At 40.2% G+C, this 20,954-nt stretch overlaps 1 protein-coding gene across 8 annotated transcripts in view; it reads right to left on the bottom strand.

Annotated features, from left to right (window-relative positions):
- BIRC6 (baculoviral IAP repeat containing 6) overlaps positions 1-20,954 on the bottom strand; it is a 4,524,268-nt gene that overhangs the window by 1,674,320 nt on the left and 2,828,994 nt on the right. For all 8 annotated transcript variants that reach the window (XM_044058419.1, XM_044058463.1, XM_044058448.1 and 5 more), the window contains exon 41: positions 12,476-12,621. In XM_044058419.1, the coding sequence (XP_043914354.1) occupies positions 12,476-12,621 (146 nt within the window). The remainder of the gene's footprint in view (positions 1-12,475; positions 12,622-20,954) is intronic.

Here is a 20,954-nt window from a genome sequence, read left to right as displayed (position 1 = left end):
GGCTAAATCCTTTAGACACTGGTTTTCCAGGAAACGTTTTGGGCTGCCAGATGACTCCAAATGTTTTAGGGATGAACAACTGGCAAATGCTACAGGTCGTAAGGTCGTGGGATTGGCCTAAGCAAAACAAACAAAGCTCATAGGAATCCTTGTGCGGAATCTGGCGGCTGCACTTACGTTTCCCCTTTCTAGATGACATTGGCTATTTAAAAGAAGGCAACAACAACCTAAGCTCGAGAGAAAACAGAAAATTCCCCAATGGGGTACTTATCTTTAGACATCTTATGAAGTGCAGAGCAAAGCAAGCAAGCTGACGTTCGACTGTGGCAGAGAAGTTCTGAAGTCTGTGGGTGCAGACGTCACATTTAAGGCCCATGGTTTATGGCCCATTGTGTGACATTCTATGCACCCAGCAGCAACCAGGGGTAAGCTTTTGCATAGGAGCCGGACGTTTGGGTCGCCTGAGGCAGAAGTTCCCACAGTGTGAATGCTGCAACACGAGAACAGAAGGACAGCTGAAGGAAACAAAATAATCTGATCTGAAGGATTACAAATGACTCTCTGGAAAGAAGGAATTTCTTCCCACTGCCATCTGTAACCTTGATGAATGATCTTCAGAATCCATCTGTCTAAAATTATTTGTTGCCAAAGAGAAAAATGGAGATTCAGACTTTCTAGAAGAAAAAGGGGCTAGGGAGGGAGGGGGTCACACAGTCTCTTGAACAGTCATTCAGACTTGTTGGACTATCCTTTTATTTTGGGAGGTTCAAGACTTCTTTTTTTAGAACCCCCTTGCCATTTCTTAAATGTCTATCTGTATTTTGTTGAGACTATTCTGCTTTTTCCCAGAACTGGATAAGGAGTTAAAAGAATCCCTTGTAAAATTTGGACATGGAGGGATGAAAAATCTTAGAGAGATTTCCTGGATCAAGCCTACCCCTGACATCACACTTTTTGATCACCACTGCAGCAGAGGGGCAAAAAACTAAATATGTATCCAAAGGGGAATTTAAAATCTCATTTTAATCATCTGGGAGGTTCTGAGACTACAGCTACACAAATCTCCTTAAAACAATACCAGTGGCCACAGCCCTGGAAGAAGTATTAACAGTCATACACATACCGTAAACAATGAGTAGTGACCTCTGCAATAGAAGAAGCTAAATTATTTAAAGCAGATTTTCCCTCCGAAGAAGAAACTGCAGATAAAACATTCCTCATACATTCACAATTAGAACAACTTTAACATATGATGGTCTATATCAAATCAGCAAACGTTGATATATCAAACTTCAAAGTCCAAAAGCTGAAAACAGCAAAGGAACAGATCAGCGAATTTTTTTCCCAGGGGAAAAAATTAGCTGATCCAAAAATAAAAAAAGAGTATACAGTCAAAACTAAGTGGAGGGCTGTGCCCCCCTCACCCCCCAACTTAAATATACCAACTCAGAGATTGCACCACAGTGGAGAAAACAGCAAAGCCCGGAGAACGGCCCAGCGAAAAGGAAAATCACTAAGCCACCTGCTGATCCTCAAAAGCCTTACAGGAGCATATTCTTCGGTGGCAGTAAAGCTCTGAAGGACTTGTCTTTTAGTCAGCTCAATTGCTTGACAGTTTGGGCATGTGGAAGGTGCACTGAAGCTTTGGAAGCTGCTGGACTGTTATATTCTTTGCAGGATATAACCCATTTAGCTAAGGCTATTGCAGAAGTGATCAATATGAACATCTGCATTTTTTCTGTGGAAAGTTAAGATATGCTTTGAAATTTTTCAAATTAAGAGCAGTTTGGGTTTCAAGCGACTTGACTTACCTGCTGCTGAGTGTGTTAGCTAAAATGTACTAGAAAGCCTGTGTAATTCCTAACAAATAAAACTTATGAGAGAATACTGAATTGTATATCAAAAGAAGACTGAATAATTACAAAAAGTCAAAATTTTGTTTTTAAATACAATGAAGGTAAACAGTTTTCTCTTGAAACTATATAATTTGAATCCCTCTAGTTTGTGACCACAGGAATGTCAGAAGTGAATTTCTCCTTCCTCTCTTTATATATATATATATATATATATATATATATATATATATATATATATATATATATATATATATGTATGTATACACACACACACACATATATTCAATCTTCAGTTGCAGCTGATACTCAGAAAGTACAGGTGTTTTGACTTGTACTTTGTCTTTTGAGCTGTAAGTGAACTTGAAATGAGATTCAAGATTTTTGTAAATTGGTTGTTAAAAAGCTTGATGTGGCAAATAAAGAAGCAGTAGTGTCAGTGGCACAACAGGTATCACACTTACTTTTAATGCTAGAAGACCAGAAAGTTGTGGCTTCTATTCCCACTCCAGGTGATTGGACTACTTTAACTGCAGTGTAGCATTGGGGGGTGTATGTCATCCTTCAGATGAAACATTAAACCTGTTTGAGTTGGTGGTAGTTCAGGTGGACGTAAAAGATACCAGAGCACTTATCAAAAGAGTAGGGTTATTTATTGATATAAATACATTACATATTATTTACATATTTACATTATTTACATCTATTTACAAATCTCCATACATTATAAACTTCAATTTAAGGATTTCCACTCTTTTATCCACAACCAAAACATTATTTTTTCCAAAATCTTTATCTTATCAAAGTCCTTTTTCCATTGTATTTAATTTCACTTAGTCTCTCATTCCATATAGTCCATAAAGCATAAAATATTACTGTGTGGATTTTCTTCACTTCTTCCTGATTACGTGCCTCATAATAACCAAATTATATTCTCCATATTTATTTGTTCAAATTTTAACAAACTTTTCACTCTATTACCTTTACACATTTCTTTCCACAAATTATTAACTCTTTCACATTTCAAAAACACATGCTCAGTAGTCTCAAACTGTCCACATTTATTACATATTCTATCTTGCTTTTTTGTATGGCATACTTACCTTAACCGGCAAATTTCTAATAAACAATCTCCATAAAAATCATTACATTCTTTAATCTTTTTAAAGTTATTATATCTCATTATATTTTTTTCTCTCATCTATTTCTAAATCTTCCCATGGATCAATACAATAAAATGCTTTCATAATACTCAAGTACCATTCTTTTCTAGTTTTCTCACTTATATTCTTTATTCTCCATAACACAGTTTTGTTATGGTATTCTTTTATTTCTTTATTCACAATGCTTTTACATTGTTGTTTAACTTCCATTCCTTCCCACAATCCTTTGTATTTATAATACAGTATCATTTCTATCTAGTTTTTATTTTCTTTTCATAATTCCTTTTAATACCTTAATCAAAATTAAAGATGCTGCATGCACTACATGGCTCATTAAACCCAAACCGCCTTGCTCTTCCTTTAAACAAAGAATCCCTTTTTTGACTGGATTCAAAATAAAAGAAAGGCAGTCTACCACCAGGCTGAGTGAACACTTCTGTATTTAATAAAAACAGAAGCAAAATCCAAATTTGAAAGAGAGGCCACTAGATTAGTGTGGCTAACCCTGTCAACTAAAGAAAAGTAAATCAATAAAAACAGTTAAAAAAAATTGTTCCACAACACTGAAATGTACTTTTTTGAATTTATCAAATTCAAATTACCATCTGCAAATAAGGCTAACTTTTCTTGTGTACTATACCAATCATATCCTTGAATTTATAAATTGCTTATTTTCTTTGCCCATTGATCAAAATATACAGCAAATAATAAAAATGGAAAGATGATACTGCTGCATGGTTCTTCTGCTCAAACGCAGATGGCCAGAGAGGAACTCTCAGGTTGTCAAAGAGGAACCTTCCGACCTTAATTCTTGTCTTGGATTCTTCAGATATCCTCCTTAACTAATCCTATTATTCGATAAGGGAATAGAAATGCTTCTACTGTCCAGCTTACAAAATCCCAGCTTCAAGATGTACCAACAATTCTGGCATTGTCTTATACTCTGCTTCCCAATGAATCATCATTTTTCTGTTAAAGTTGTCAAATGCTTGCCTTCCCTCCACAAACCAACACTGATCCATCTCTATCAATTTTGGTAACATCTTTGCCATTCTCTTAACCTATAAATATATATATATATATATGTGTGTGTGTGTGTATGTGTTTATTTATATTTATATATATATATATATATATATATATATATATATACACACACACACACACACACACACACACACACACATATATATGTGTATATAAAATCAAGTAATAATGGTTTAAAATTCAAATGGGTCTAACTGAAGCTGGGTCTGAAAGGTTTTCTATGGGTAATACAGCCATTACAGCTTTTTTCAAAATGCTGGTGCTCCCACCTTTTAAATACTGTTAAACAATGTCCAGATCTTTATCACTTCACTCCCTCTTAATTCCCTAACTTCCACAGGAATACCATCTGTTACTTGAGATGCCCATGTAGCTTGATTTTGCATCACTGTTCTTATCTCATCTCCTCCTATCTTAGCTATTAACTGTTGAGCCTTATTTTCCCCTAACCTTGGTATAATTAAATCTTCCATGTATATTTTCATTTATGTTTTTTTTTCTTAGTTTTCACACTCCTCTGCTTTATACAAATGTTCAAACAATTGCCAAAATATCTCTAATATGTCTTTAGGCTCTCTAGTTATTTTTCTTGTCACAGGCTCCATAAATTTGGTGACAACAGGTTCTACTTTTTGTTACCTAAGACGTCAAGCTATAAGTTTTTGTGCTCTGAAGGTTGCAGAAATAGTTGTCCAACAGCAACCTCCAAACTCATGCATATGTATCCAAGTACTCTCTTATTTTCCCTTTAGCACTCTGCAGTAGCTCCTCTTCCTGTTCTGCAAGATTGCCTTTATTCTGCAGTACTTTCACCTCTGTCAACTCCTCTAAGTAATTCCTAGTACTTCTTTCCAAAATCTCTCTTTTATTTCTACCCTACTTTTCAACTCCAATTTAGCTTTATCCCACTGACTAGCTTATCACTTCAGAAGAAATGTCTATCTTGCCTAATAACTCTCAAATCACTGCTTTAACCTCAGAACCCACCATTTTTGTTGTTCAGAGAATCACTTGTATTGTTCTTCAGTTTTATTTATTTCAACAAACACTTTAAAAAGTCCATCCGCAGAATATTCACTAGTCACTTTATCCAGTCAAGATCACTGGAAGCCAGGTCCTTTTCCACCAAGCAATACTGGTCAGGATAACAGTCCATTAAGTGTAAAACTGTATATGGAAAAAAAATTCTGAGTCAGTCTCCAAAATGAAAATTAGCCATAGTGCAGAGAATGACTCTATTTCTAGACTGACAAGTGCCCGATCCAGAAGAAAAACTATGCATCTGTCCTCATTGACAGGTTTAAAGAAAACTGTTCTACTAGAAGAAGGTACAGTACATTGGTAAAACACAACACAGTGGTAATGTGTGTCCTATAAATAAAGTTATTAATATATGAGCAGTGCAACTAGTATGTCCAATACATTGAAGGAAGGTGTAGCAATATTTCAGTAGGGCAGATAATATTGCAGCCCAGGTGGCCTACTGTACAAGAAAACATGAGGTATTGGGGGGAAGACTATATATTAATGTTGGTGATGCACAGCAAGGCAGCACTACGCACTCCCTATTGAAAAGTGTGCAAAGTGTAATATAAATGAATACTGAAGATGCACGGTAGGATAGTACTATGGACACTTGCCAGGATAGACTGCATGATCATACAGCCTTACTTTTGAAGCAATCTTACATTGAATAGCATGGTGAGGGTGACCATATGCACTGTGGACCACTGTTGTTAGACTGATATAAATAAATGAAACAGATGGCTTAGAAAGTTAATGAGCAGAACAGCAGCACAGTTCTTATTACTCTTTCTTGCATATCAGTGCTCACAAAGACTTTATACTCTATAACTCATTTCACAAACTCTGTAAAATAAGAAGTTATGTACTCACCATAACGTTCCATGTGAGTTGTTCCATCTCGCCTTCATTCTTTACTGATGGGTTCAGAGACGATCCATCGGCTCCAATACGGCCGTTTGCAAAGCTCGAAGTTTACTAGTAGCTCGAGACCAAGCCCCTTATCCCATGATGCACTGCTGGAATTACCTCAGATCTTGTTTGCTGCGTGTACCATAGTCATATATTTGGACTACCCTCCCATAGAGAGGAAGAATTCAGTAAACAGGATGAGACCAACCTCTAGGTCAACTATCGGCCAGGTGGGGGAAGGAGGGAGGGACGTTAAGAATGAAGGCGAGATGGAACAACTCACATGGAACGTTATGGTGAGTACATAACTTCTTAATGTGAAGTTGTTCAATCTTGTCGTTTATTCTTTACTGATGGGTAGTGTCCCTAACACCCTCAATCTCGGGTGGCTCACAGGAGTACATTTTCAGGACCGTAGATCCAAAGGAAGGCCTATCCCTGGAGGCCTTATCAACTTTGTAATGAGTGATAAAGGTATGAGGTTTAGACCAAGTGGCTGCAGCACAAATGTTATCAAGAGGCAATTTGGCTTGGAATGCAGAAGATGTAGAAATTGCTCTGGTTGAGTGAGTTTTAATCTTGTGCAGTAAGGGCATATTAGCAGCTGAATAAACAAAGGTGATACAATTTAGAAAGCATTGATTTAGCCACTGGTCTACATTTTCTGGCTTCAGAGAATGACACAAAGAGCTGTTCTGATTTCCTGATATCTTTTGTGCTGTCCAAATAAAATCTGAGCTGTCTGCAAACGTCAAGCTTGTGCAGCATATATTCCAATTTATTGGAATGGTTAGGGAAGTAGACTAGTAACTTAATGACTAGGTTGATATTAAATTCTGAAGAAACTCTGAGCAAAAAGGAGGGGTTTATCCTAAGAGTAACTCTATCATCATGAAAAATCAAATAAGGGGCGGGGCTGACAGATAAAGTTTGAAGTTCTGACACTCTGCAAGCAGAAGTAATAGCTACCAGAAATATGGTTTTCCACAATAAAAATCTGAGATCACAAGATGATGCTGGTTCAAACGGGGGGAGAATTATACAAGACACCATAAATTTTAGATTCCAAGGAGAATAAGGTGTTTTCACTGGAGGCCTCATATGAAAGGTTCCTTTGAGAAAGGCCTTGGACAACTTGTGGGACATTATGTTCAGCCAGTCAGCTCTGAGACGAAAGTTAGATATAGCAGCCAACTGGACTCGAACTGTTGCGGCTGCCGCTTCTTTATTAAAAATCATAGTCAAGAATTCCAATGTGGACGTCAAGGGTGCTTGATAAAGATCAATGTTCTGCTTAGCAGCCCATATGGAAAATCTCTTCCACTTACTAAGATATAATCTTCTGGTGGACGGCTTATGAGAAGATAAAAGAATCTGTTTTGTCTCATTGGAAAAGTTATGAAGCCTGGCTATGAGGGGAACTGGACCAGCCAAGCTGTTAGCTTCAGTGACTGCAAGGAAGGATGGAGGTCCCCCAACAGATGTGTCAGAAGGTCTGGAACTGGGTCCAGAATCCAAGGATCCTCCAAGAGATGAAGAAATAGAAATGGGAACCAAATCTGCCGAGGCCAATGAGAGGCTATGAGAATGATGGTCCTTCCCAGTGATCCTGCTTTCTGTAGAAATCTGGGTATCAACGGGATAAGAGGGAATGCATAGAGGAGACCCGGGGGGCCAATCGTGTATGAGTGCGTCTCTCGGGGGTTCTCCCGGAGGAGGAATCAGGGGACAAAGTAGCTTCTGCATTTCGTGTTGATGTGACTGGCAAAAAGATCGCAGCAAGGCTGGCCCCATTTGTGGAAAATCCTGTCCGCAATCTCTTTCTTGAGGGACCACTTGTGTAGCAACAAGGTTGCCCTGCTCAGTTTGTCTGCCATCATGTTGGATTTCCCCGGGATGTGCGTTGCCAACAGAAAGCGCTGGAAGGATACAGCCCACTGCCAAACTCTGAGGGCTTCTAGGCAAAGAGGGTAAGATCTGGTTCCCCCTGCTTGTTCAAGTACCAGACTACTGATATATTGTCTGTCTGAATTGCAATCGTTCCTAGGGGAAGAGAGTCCTGGAAGTACTGCAACGCCAAAAGTACTGCTCTCATCTCCAGAACATTGATATGCAGATGTGACTCTTGATCCGTCGATGTGCCTTGGGCAGTCTTTCCCTGAAAATGCCCCCCCACCCCACCCTATCAGGAAAGCGTCCGTGGTCACAGTGGCTATTGGAGGGGTAGTACAAAGGGGTGTCCTATTGTTACATGAACAGACATCAACCGCCACTGAAGGTCTCTCTTGCACGCGTTCATAATTAAAATTGTATGATTCATTGGAAGTTCCTGAGAAGACCACTGAGTGAACAGCAGCCATTGAAGAATCCGCATAAGCATCCTTGCTAACAGCATGGCCAAGATCGCTGCAGCCATCAAACCCAAAACTTTTAGCACTTCCGCGGCTGGTGCTGTCTTTCGATACCAATGAGCTGACATGCTGGCGAAGGGGAAGGACTCTCTCTATTGGTAGTCGTAGAGTGGTGGCTGAAGTGTCTAACTCTGCCCCTATAAAAACGACATGCTGCGATGGCGACGAGGCAGACTTTTCTGAGTTGACTGTAATGCCTAAGTAATTGCAGTATGTCAGAGTATTCCCTTGCCTGAATCAGTGGATGCCTGGTGGTGGCGGTAAGAAGCCAATAGTCTAGGTACGGAAACATCTGGAATCCTACATATCTTAGGTGAGCCATGACCACTGCCAAGCATTTGGTGAACACTCTGGGGGCTGTAGTGAGACCAAAGGGTAGGGCTTGAAAATGATAATTATTGGCTCCCAGACGGAGACGCAGGTGATCTCTGGATGGCCTGGCCATTTTTATGCGGTAGCATGCATCCTTGAGATCTATCATGCACATCCAATTGTCTTTCCCTAAAAAGGGAAATATAAACTGTAGTGTGACCATCCGGAACTTCTCTTTCTTCACAAATTGGTTGAGTCTGCTGAGGTCCAAAATGGGTTTCCAGTCCCCTGTTTTCTTTGGAACCAAAAAGAATCTTGAGTAAGTTCCGGATCCTGTTTGGTCTGCTGGGACTGCATGGATGACTCTGTTTTCTAGCAACTTGTGGAACTCTATAGTTGCTTGCTCCCTGTAACTGGGTGGAACGTCCTGGATTCTCCTTGCGGATGGGGGTGGAGTGGAGAACGGTATGAAATACCCTCTGGAAATAATACTTTGTACCCAGCTGCTGTTTGTTATACCTTGCCAGGCATCTGGGTACAATGATAAGTGACCCCCTCATTGCCTCCAGAGGAGGACAGTCGGGCTTCCTTTCAGAAGCACTGGTAGGGTTGACCAGACATGTGATCTCTGTCACCCTGGTGTTGTGGACCCCCTCTGCTGCGAGGGCGGCGTCTTCCATTATTACCCCCTCCTCTGTCCCTGGGGGGGGGGGGTTCACCACGTGTGTCCTGAAAGGCTCCTTGGGCATTTCGGAACCAAATGTTTTCTCCCCTTTGGCCTTTGGTGTAAGGCCGAGTAAGGGTGGAAAAACGGACTTTGACAGCAGACAGAGTCTTTCCCTCCTGTTCACACCTGTTCAACATTTCATTCACTTTAGGCCCAAAGAGAGATGAGCCATCAAAAGGGGTGTTCATGAATTAAGACTTAAAGGGCTCCGTGAAGGAACACAAGCGCATCCAGGAATGTCTCCCAAGAGCAATTTCTGTACCTGCTGTCCTACTCGTCCCATCAGCTGCATATGATATGAGATGCATGGACAAGTTCACAATGGAATTGAGGGTAGCAAGCTGGGCGGCAACTTTATCAGAAACCCAAGCAGCTACAGTACCCTGAAGCGCATCTCCCAACTCCTTAAGGAGATCTCTTTGCAACCTAGTGAAATGGGTCAAATAGTTCAGGGATCGGAGCATAAAAGTCGCTAAACTAAACATGCATTTTCCAAATCTATCCATGAGCCTAGACTCTCTGTTAGGAGGATGGATAAACGAGGAAGTCTCAGACATCTCCTTATTGGTGGTCGCCGCCACCACCATGGCATCAACAGGGACTCCTTTGGATAAAAAGGATTTATCTACAGGAGCAGAAATAAATTTATAAGGCCTCCAAGGGACAGGCTCAATGGACTCTGGTGACTCCCAGGCCCTCCGAGAGACCAGCTGCATGAGCTCGCTGAAGGGCGGAGACACCCAAGAGGTGGAAGGTTGAGACCTGAAAGCCTTCAGGAGAATTGACTCATCCAGCAGTAGGGCTTTTAGACTGCCAATCAAACCTCTGCCTAAGGATCTCGAGTATATCCGCAAAGGAGATATCCTCAGAGGGGGATCGTGGGGACCCTTCTGACTCATCCAAGTCAATGTCAGATGTCAAAGACTACTGTGGGGAGTCCAAGTGTCTCCTCTTGCACAATCTCTTCCTGGGAACCTCCTCAGTGGGAACTTCTGGGGAGGTCTCGGAAGAGCAGGGGGTGCCCTCTGGGGCTACCAGAGGCTCAGGGTTTCTATGCCTAGTCTGGACGATGGAAGCAAAAGTGGACACAGGCGCTTTGGGGGAAGAGGAAGTCAGACATGGTGTCGAGGAAGTCTTTGGGGGCAAGGCTCTCCTCATGGCTTCAAAGGCATCACGGCTCCGATGAAAAGGAGTGAACGGACCCGAAGGACCCACCAGCCCCTCCCGCACTGAGGCCATGGGCTCCAAGCCTGAGGTAGGAGCAGAGCTCATCTGAGCCGAAGCCCTGAGAGGAAGAGTCGGCACCGACAAGAGGGTGCAACTATCCTCCCCGAATCCCAGCAGGAGAGTGTCGGTTCCTAGAGTCCCTGGTCGGCGCCGAGGATGTCAGAGTAGATTGAACCAAGGACACCGGAGCAGGTCTTGGCTCCAAAGGCTCTATGATCAACAGGTCGGCCCCCTCTGGCTCCGAAGGTCTAGAACGGCTCGGAGGAGCAGTCAAATCTGGAGTAGCGGTCTTCAGTTCCGAAGTTAGGGTCAGAGCCGACAACAATTTAGCAAGGCCTGGCGCCCGTAAGAGCTTCTGTACCAATCGGTCCATATCCAAATCCGAGAGGCTGACAGAAGACCTGGAGGAGTGCACCAATGGTGCCAATTGAAGGAGTGGAGATGCAGGTCTCTCAGATATCGGCTCTAGAACTGTGGGCCGGCTCCAAAACTAAGAGAGACTCAGCTCCGAGATCTGTGGAGCCGATGTTCCCGAATCTTCCACTTTTTTTTGACTTTTTAGACACTTTCGATTCCTTGGAGTCCCCTGAAGACTTTGAGGACTTGCTGACCCCATTCTGGTCACTCAATGCTTCGGAAAAAGGATGCTTCAGCAAGCCTCTGTTAACAAGCTTCCTTTTCTGGTCCAATAAGACCCTTGAGGAAAAGGAGTGGCAAATGCTGCAGGACTCCTGTACATTTGTACAGCACCTAAACAATAGACACACTGAACGTGGCCATCATTCACAGACATCTTTTGCCCGCAGTGTGGGCATTTCTTAAACCCAGACTTTGGCTGCTTGTCCTTGTCCTCAGACATATCTTAGGCTAAACAATCAAACAACAACAATGATTTCGGCTTAACAGCAAAAACGTACACAAAAAGCCTAATGAGAAACACTCAGAATATACTAAATAGGACCACACCTAGGCTAAAAGCAGAACAAGCCTAGCGGACAGCCAAATTTAGAGATATATCTGTGATCAAATTACACAGACACACTATAAACAACGGCCCAAAAGAAAGGGGGCCAGCACTAAATGTTATATATCTAAGTTATCACTAGGCCGAACACAAGGCCACTACAAACTACTACAGTACTAAACTATATAGATAATATAGCAGGGAAAGGGGAGCTTGATTAAGCAATACAAACTACTCTACTAACTATAGAATAATAGAAAAATTTAAGAAATAACTTGCAAAAATCGCTTATTTTGAAGACAAAAATGGCTCGAGCAAGCTGGAACCTCTGATCCGTGCCACGGCAAACTAGATCTGGAGTAATTCCAGCACTGCATCATAGGATAAGGGGCTTGGTCTTGAGCTACTGGTAAACCTCGAGCTTTGCAAACAGCCATATCGGCTCCGAACCCATCAGTAAAGAATGAACGGCGAGATTGAACAACTTCACATCATAACCATTTGACTGTACTGAAAGATCACTGTTCTGATTTTATTTGCTATCTGCCTCAAATCGAACACTGCCGCAATACACCTTTTCAGCACAAGCTAACATTTGGCACTGGCAAATGCATTTTTTTTTTTACACAGACTCTCAAAACTATACTGTTTGATGATGCCTACCATCCTAAAATCCAAGATTTAATTAAGGATATGAATAATTAAAAGTAAACATAAAACGGCATTATTACCCGGACTTTAGAACAGGCCCATTAAAATGACCCTCATTATCTCCCTGAAACTGGGAACAGCTATCTGCTGTTAATTTTAAAACAAAAATACTTCTAACCACATACCTGCACATGATAAACTTGCAGCATGGAGAACAGCTTGTTGAAACAGGCACTAAGCATTGGAATGGAAGAAGACTGCACAAAGAGTTGATTAGACATATGCAAGCCTCTCAATAAAGCATCATCAGTTCCATTAACAGGGTGAGACACTACAAAACAAAAGAGTTTGAAATAAGATCATATTTAAAAGTCAGTTATCAAATGTTGCAACAGTACGATTCTGAAATCACCCTTACCTTAGCAGACCTCGACAAAGATACAAGAAAAACAGAAAATACTTCTTCAAAAACAGGATCGAAAAATCAGACATTTTGTGATCTAAAGCACTGTAGTAAGGTGACCAAGCTCAATTGGACTGTTTTGTACAGTACAAAAGAGAGAACTGCACAACTCTGAAGTCATGAAAAGCGGCCTGAGAAAATACATCAGCTAATATACTGATAGCAAATGGAAGTTAAAATGCAACGCAATAAGAAAATGCAAAATACGAAAATTATTATTAAATGTTTATAATGACTTATTAAACCATCTATATCTTAACCACACCAGACCGTGTCTTTCATATTGCTCAAGAAAAGCACACATTTTAATTAAAATTTTGAACAGTTCAAATCCATAAATGTTTTCACTGCTGAAACTTCTAAAGTACAACAATTTTCATTAAGAAATGCAGCAACCAAAGCAATTGGATAGATATATGAATGCAATTTTCTTCAGTTCATTTACTTATATTTTTATATGAACTTTATGCATTCAAGTTCACAAGATGAAGCTTATCCTGGGAAGCTGCAAGCATAAGGCATTATATAAATCCTGGAGATGATGCCAGTCCACCATCGGACCACAAATTGTCACTGATATGTATAATGCATACACACACACACACACACACACACACACACACACACACACACACACAAACACCTCAGTGATGAAACATAAATTTCACAGTTTTGCTTAATCTTCTAAACACATTTCAAAGCCAAAAATCTAAATGCACAGAAATGCTATAGAATCACTTGAGATATACTCATCTGAACCATAGCACTGTAACAGCACGGCAATGAAAGTAAATTATCTGGTAAAGTATGAGACAGAATCAGTATTTCAGAGTTGTGCAATCCTACCATTTAGAAATGATTTATGTACTTGAAAGAGCAAGTTTCAACCTTCTAATAAAAGTGAGTACTGGCCTGTCACAAACTTCTAGTAACCCATGCTTGATAAAGGAGCCGTAGAGGCAGCAAAATATCTCATAAAATATATAAAACAGATGAATCTGGACATTACAAGTATTTCTGAGAGGAGGCCATCAGCACACAAGGTATCCTTAATCCTCAACAAGACGGAGTAAACAAACACTGACACAGTTTGGTTTTGCAGAAAAAAAAAGATATCTAGATCCATCACAAACAGAAGACACACAAGTACTCAAGATTCCAAGTAATCTTTGAGAAGGACTGACAACAGCAATAGTGATAACATATTAGGGGGACATAGAAGGGAAAACATAGTAAGATTAGATTTCGAAAAAAACACAAAAGGAAAAACAGTAGATTTCGGACGAAACATGAGAATTGCGTGGCATGAAAGATGTAAAGTCAGCATAGGAACTCAAATGATTTGTTTGTTATTCCCCAACATACAGTGAGCTAGTCTGGATAAAAATTATATTTCACAGAAGTACAGGCACTTAACTAAAAGCTTTGAGGCCAATAGAAAAACTAGATCATATGTCAATAAAAACAAAGATTCAGACTAACGATATGAAAGTGAGACACTGGCTCTTTACTGTTTTATCTGTTAAAAAAGGAAAACGGGTTATTAGGGAAGATAGAAATTACTTCAACTGGGGATAACAAGAGAGAAGGAAAAAATCAAAATGAGTTTAAAAACATGGCAGAAATAACAGAATATAGGAAAGAAGTAATAATTACTTAGAGGAACTGACAAAGGTTAAAGTACTGCAAGACAGGGGGAATGTCACAGAAGTGGAAGTCTCCAGATCAGACGGTACTCCTGTGGACACTTGGGAGTTAAGAGAGAAGACAGTGACAAAGTTCTGGAAGGCTGTTAAACAACATTTAAAAAGGGAGGACTGGAGTGTCTTAGAAGAAAGCAGTGGTGGCTGTATTACAGAAAGAGGGTAAAGACCCTTCAGATCCAACTATACATAAATTCACTTAGATTTTAAACCACAAGTATTAAGTGTTTATACTTACATTAGCTAAGAGAATAGCAAAGGGGTTACCAAAACTGACCAATATAAATCAATGTTATTTTGTAGAGGGTAGGCAAACATTTGGCAGCATTAATAAAACACTGATACAGAGGGAAGTGGAGTGTTAAGAAAACACTGCTATCGTTGGCAAGTTTTGATGCAGATAATGCATTCCAAACAGTTAGTTAGGATTTTGTCATAGGAATCTTAGGAAAATTCAAGGAAACAGTCTTGTAATCATCTAGATGCAGGATTCTGTTATTTACGGGACTATCTGATTTGTGGAGATGCAAGAGATCCAAGACCATGACACAGAAACAAGGCAGAGATCTCCCTTCAGGATACTAAAAGGGACACTGTGGTTCTAGACTTTTCAGGAAGCTTACAGTTTTAGTCAGTGATCACCATATTTAGCGACTTCCTGGGTCCTTCTAGTTGTCTGATATGTGTAGTGAAGTACATCCGAATGGAGACGTTCTATTCAATCATTAGCATAGTCAATGTTCAATAGCAGGGGATAATGACCTCTTCAGATCTGGATGACATTCGTTTGGCAATTAGATGTGTTAAGTAGAAGCATTTTCAGACTTATATCATCACGTAATGATAAATGGAGAGAGCATTTGTCAACCCAAGTTCCAAGGCCATTGACAACATTCTCACTTTATAGTGGGGTACTGTCTCTGCTATATGTTTGGGCGGGGTTGTCTACCAAATGTGACAGCTGTGCACTTTTCAGCATTTAATTTGAGCTCATTTTAGTACACCAGGTATTTATGACAGTAAGTTCTTTTTGGAAGGCTTGACAATGACTCCCAGTTTGCAGTCACCTGTAAACTTAGCCAGAGGTCTTGGTTTATATAGTCTGGATATCATAAAAGTAAATATCAAACAATGGTGACCCTAAGCACTGAGCTCATTGAGATAATATTAATCAATTTCATACTATTATAATGTTAGCATGGGGGATGGTATTAATGCCTTTGCCAGATTAAGGTACATTGTGTGGACAAGCCTGATCACTATCAACAGCCTATGTTAACCTTTCAAAGTTGTTAACCAGATTCAATACACAGGATTTACCCTTGACAAAGCCAAACTGCTGTAGGTTTAGCCTGACAAAATTTTTATCATCATAGCTTATCATGTTAGTTATAATATGTTGCATGGCTTTGGAAATGAGACTTATTGATCTGATGGGACTATAATTCTCTGAGTCAACAGCGAGGCCACTCTTATGGGGTGGTAGTATTATGGCAGTGTGCTAAACCTCAGGGACAAAGCCAGTGGCTAAACTCAGGTTAAACTGTTTAAGGAGTGGCTCTGCTATGACCTGCTTAGTAACATTTAGCCAGGTATACTGCCAGGTCCCAATGAGAAAGTATTTTTGGACTTGGAAAGAACCTTTAAGTGCACATTACTCAGTGGTAATGAGGGGGTTGAGAGATTCATGGATAAATGGGCTTTAGTTGTGCCTGGGCTAAAATGTACATGGAATATGTTTACTAATATGTTAGCAAGATCAGAGAAGTGGTGCCATTACAAACAAGTTCAGAACAGCATTAGGTTTTACTTCTTAGTTTCTTAACATAGTTAAGAAAGGATTTGCAATTGTACTTTGCTTCACATGTTAACCTAAGTTCATGGACAGCTTTGTTATATCTGGGATTGATCTAGTGCTTTTGGGGGACATGGAGCTTGCTTGATAGTTATTTAACCAAATAAGATCTGAAAGTATTTTTCAAATTTTTACTCAAAAAGTTTATATTAATCATTGGTAAGTATTTTAATCTGCTGTGTACTTAAATGTTTTTTTATTGTACACTTTACTTATGCTGGAGGACCATCGGGATGATTTCTTTTTAAAATTTCGGCTATATTTAGTTCTGGTTGATACTGTTAGTTCTATACATTTATCCAAGTGGGAACAGAACTCTCTGTGAAATTACTTGCTATGACAACATTTGGGGCGATGCTGCTATAAGTGACTTTTGTTTAAGTAGGGTAATGGCACCATCTGCATTCTGCAATACAATAATAGGGTTAATACAGAAGCTATATGAAGAGAAGGAAGTAAAAAGCAAAGTGGAAGGGGACCTGTTTGACAAGGAAGCAGGCAAAAATGCTATCCTTCTCCTATGTTATTTGATTTATACTTAGAGCTGTTAGTAAAGAAAATAAAAAATCCAAAAAAACCCAAAGATATAACTGGTGTGGAAATCATGAACATTTAGCTTTATCTGCATATGATATTTTGTACCTGATAAATCCAGAAATGGAGATTATGGTGCTCTGAAAAAAATCTGACACAGTTTCAAGTCTTTCAGAATATAAAATAAATGAAGATAAAACAAAAGATATTATCAGTAAACTATGGACCCACTCACGAAATGGTTCAGCAATACGCATACTTATTAGGGGGTCTATATTAGAACATCCAAGTTTCAGGTCTTCGAATGTTCTAATATCGAGACCTAGTAACCGAAAACCGGTAAGATTGAAAATTTAGAACATCTAATTTTTTCCTAGGGAAAAAATTTGATTTTACAAAACACAAACACACCAAACAAACAGCAATCTACACGCATACACCTAAAATCTTACATCTAAAAATACGCTAAACTATACATACACCACTATCTACCCACTTACCTAAACCCAAACCCTAACCCTAAGGTCCGTCAATATTGCGCACGCACACACACACACACACACCTCACCCGCTCCCTAACCCTAATTCACCTATCCCACCCTAACCCTCACTTCCAAACATTCGCACACTTACCTGACCCGCGCCCTAACCCTAACTCACCGATCCCACCCTAACCCTCACGTCCACACAATCGCACACTTACCTGAACTCGACAGTAACTTTCCACCGCAGTGCTGAAAATAGCGAAGCGACAATAACAGACAACCAAATTCTTTCCCTCTGAAAGAATTTGGTTATCTAAAAATTTGCTATTTTCAGCTTTCGGTTACTAGGTGTCGATATTAGAACATTCGAAAACCTGAAACTTCAATGATCTAATATAGACCCCTTATTAGGACACAATAAAACCTCTCTGAAAAATCACTCCAGTCTAAAAACTTAGACATAGAGGAAAAAAACTAGCAGAGTCCATGTTGAAGAAACACAGTCTCCAAAAGAATGCAGTGGTGGAAAGGTCCTTTGCAGTATACACAACAGAAAGGTGTTTAAAAATTAAAGTAGGACTCTTAAAACTGCTTCGTGTCTGAAGACGTCTCTTTATTTGTAAATAGTACCTTACAGGCAGATGAGTGCTGCTCAGATAATGTGTTACAGCTTGCAAAATGTGCACTTATTTAAAACTGCTCAGAGAGGGGCATTCTTCAAGATATGTCCACCCTTAGTGCAGTGCCACTGGTGCGGGATGGACTACCACTGGAGGCGTGGTTTAGAACGTTGCCTTGCCAAACAAGTTTTACTTGTTCCCAAAGACTTAACAGCTACTTTTCAATTCGATCTAATGAAAGATAACAAATCTACTCAAAAAATCTTAAACAAAAGTGATGCAAACTGTGGTTGAAAAGCAAAATCAAATCCATTAAAAAAAAAAAAACCTTGTGCATTAAACTATCACCTTCTACACTATAGTTATTTTTCTTTATTAGCAAACCAGTTTAAGTATTGTCTAGGTAAGGATACTGCCTTACAGCAAATTACATACCTATCTTAAACCACTATAATCTGATAAACCAAAAAGGAATTATAATTGCTGGGTATGCTGACCCATCATTAAGTACAAAGACAGAAAAGAGACTCAACTTTCTGCAGCCGATTCTGTCGTGCTTTCTTATACCTTCCTCAGATCTGCCTGAGGGGATTGGATCTACATTCATGTGCTGATTCCTACAACTGCTGGTTCCAGTGTTAGATGTGTTCATTTAAAATGGGTTAGATTTTGCTAAAGATATGGGGTTGATATAGTGCCTTTTGGGGGACATGGAGCAGGCTTGGTAGTTATTTAACCAAAAAGGAGATGCTCCTGTTTAAGCTGTTGGGTTAAAATCTTTAATCTTTTTTCTTTATAAAAACGAATTTCAGGTTACTGAGAAATACGACCAAATATATGTATATATATATATATATATATATATATATATAGAGAGAGAGAGAGAGAGAGAGAGGAGCGTGTGTTGAGCAGATGGAAAGAGCACTTTGAGGGGTTGATGAATGAAGAGAATGAGAGGGAGAGAAGGTTGGATGATGTAGGGATAGTGAATCATGAAATGCAATGGATTAGCAAGGAGGAAGTAAGGATAGCTATATGAAGAGGATGAAGAATGGAAAGACTGCTGGTCCAGATGATATACCTGTGGAAGCATGCAGGTGTTTAGGTGAAATGGCAGTGGAGTTTTTAATCAGACTGATTAATGAAATTTTGAAAATGAGAGGATGCCTGAGGAATGGAGAAAAAGTGTTTTGGTATCGATTTTTAAAGAATAAAAGTTATGTGCAGAGCTGTAGTAACTACAGAGGGATTAAATTGATCAGTCACAGCATGAAGTTATGGGAAAGACTAGTGGAAGCTATGTTAAGAAGGGATGTAATGATTAGCTATCAGCAGTATGGTTTAATGCCGGGAAAGAGCACTACAGCTGCAATGCTTTCTCTGAGAGTGTTGACCGAAAAGTACAGAGAAGGTCAGAAGGAGTTGCATTGTGTTTTTGCAGACTTAGCGAAAGCATATGACAGGGTGCCTAGAGAGGAGTTGTGCTATTGTATGAGGAAGTCGGGAGTGCCAGAGAAGTATGTAAGAGTGGTACAGGATATGTACGAGGGTAGTGTAACAGTGGTGAGGTCTGTGGTGGGAGTGACGGATGATTTTAAGGTGGAGATGGGATTACATCAAGGATCAGCTCTGAGCCTTTCTTATTTTCAATGGTGATGTACAGTATGACAGACGAGACACAGGAGTCCCCGTGGACTATGATGTTTGCAGATGACATTGTGATCCGTAGTGAGAGTAGGGAACAGGTGGAGGAGACCCTGTTGAGATGGAGATATGCTCTAGAGAGAAGAAGAAAGAAGGTCAGCAGGACTAAGACAGATATATGTGTGTGAATGAGAGGGAGGATAGAGGAATGGTGAGGATGCAGGGAATAGAGGTGGCGAAGGTGGATGAGTTTAAATACTTGTGATCAGTGGTTCAGAGTAAAGGTGAGTGTGGAAGAGAGGTGAAGAAGAGAGTACAGGCAGGATGGAGTGGGTGGAGAAGCGTATCAGGAGTGATTTGTGACAGACGAGTACCAGTAAGAGTGAAAGGGAAGGTCTACAAGAGGGTAGTGAGACCAGCTATGTTATATGGGTTGGAGAAAGTGGCACTGACAAAAAGGCAGGAGTTAGAGCTGGATGTGGCAGAGTTAAAGATGTTAAGATTTGCACAGGGTGTATCGAGGATGGACAGGATTAGGAATAAGTATATTAGAGGGTCAGCCCAAGTTGAAAGGTTTGGAGACAAAGCCAGAGAGGTAAAATTAAGTTGGTCTGGACGTGTGCTGAGGAGAGATGCTGCATATATTGGGAAAAAGATGCTAAGGACGAAGCTACCAGGTAACAGGAACAGAGGAAGGCCTAAGATAAGGTTTATGGATGTGGTGAGAGAGGACATGCAGGTGGTTGGTGTGACAGAGCACGATGCAGAGGACAGGAAGAAATGGAAACAACTGATCCGCTGTGGCAACCCCTAACAGGAAGAGCTGAAAGATGATAGTGATATAAATATAACACTAAAATACAGAAACATCAAAACCGCAAAACTCAAACTACCGAAAACTATACTCAACATACACCACACACATACACATACCTTCCCCCAGAACACAAACACACAAACCTAAATTACAGACAAACAGGGGGGCAAGCCACACTGCACCTCACATGTGGGGGACTGCACCCCCCACACCCCCCTACTTAAATATTCCAACTCCAAGGTCGCACTACATACACATACATAAGAACCACCACCACACACTTACATTCCCCTCGCGCACACACATAACAGTCACAATACACACTTGCACACTAAACCCCTAACCAACACATTTAAACATAGATACTTACCTGACCTTCCACCATACAGCAACACCAGAAGCGTGAATCTCAAACTCCCGATGATTGGGATTTTGAAATTAGCGCTTCTGGTCTTTCGGAAATTAGGGGTTTACGCTACATTGTCTGGAATGTTTGAAATTCGGTATTTCAGACTTTCGAGATTATGTAGTGATGCCATAGAT

Source organism: Protopterus annectens, chromosome 1.part2 (genome assembly GCF_019279795.1).
Source record: "Protopterus annectens isolate FY-2018-M chromosome 1.part2, PAN1.0, whole genome shotgun sequence".
NCBI lineage: Eukaryota > Metazoa > Chordata > Ceratodontiformes > Protopteridae > Protopterus > Protopterus annectens.
Note: the sequence above shows the minus strand (reverse complement) of the source record. Positions and strands in the feature narration are given on the sequence as shown.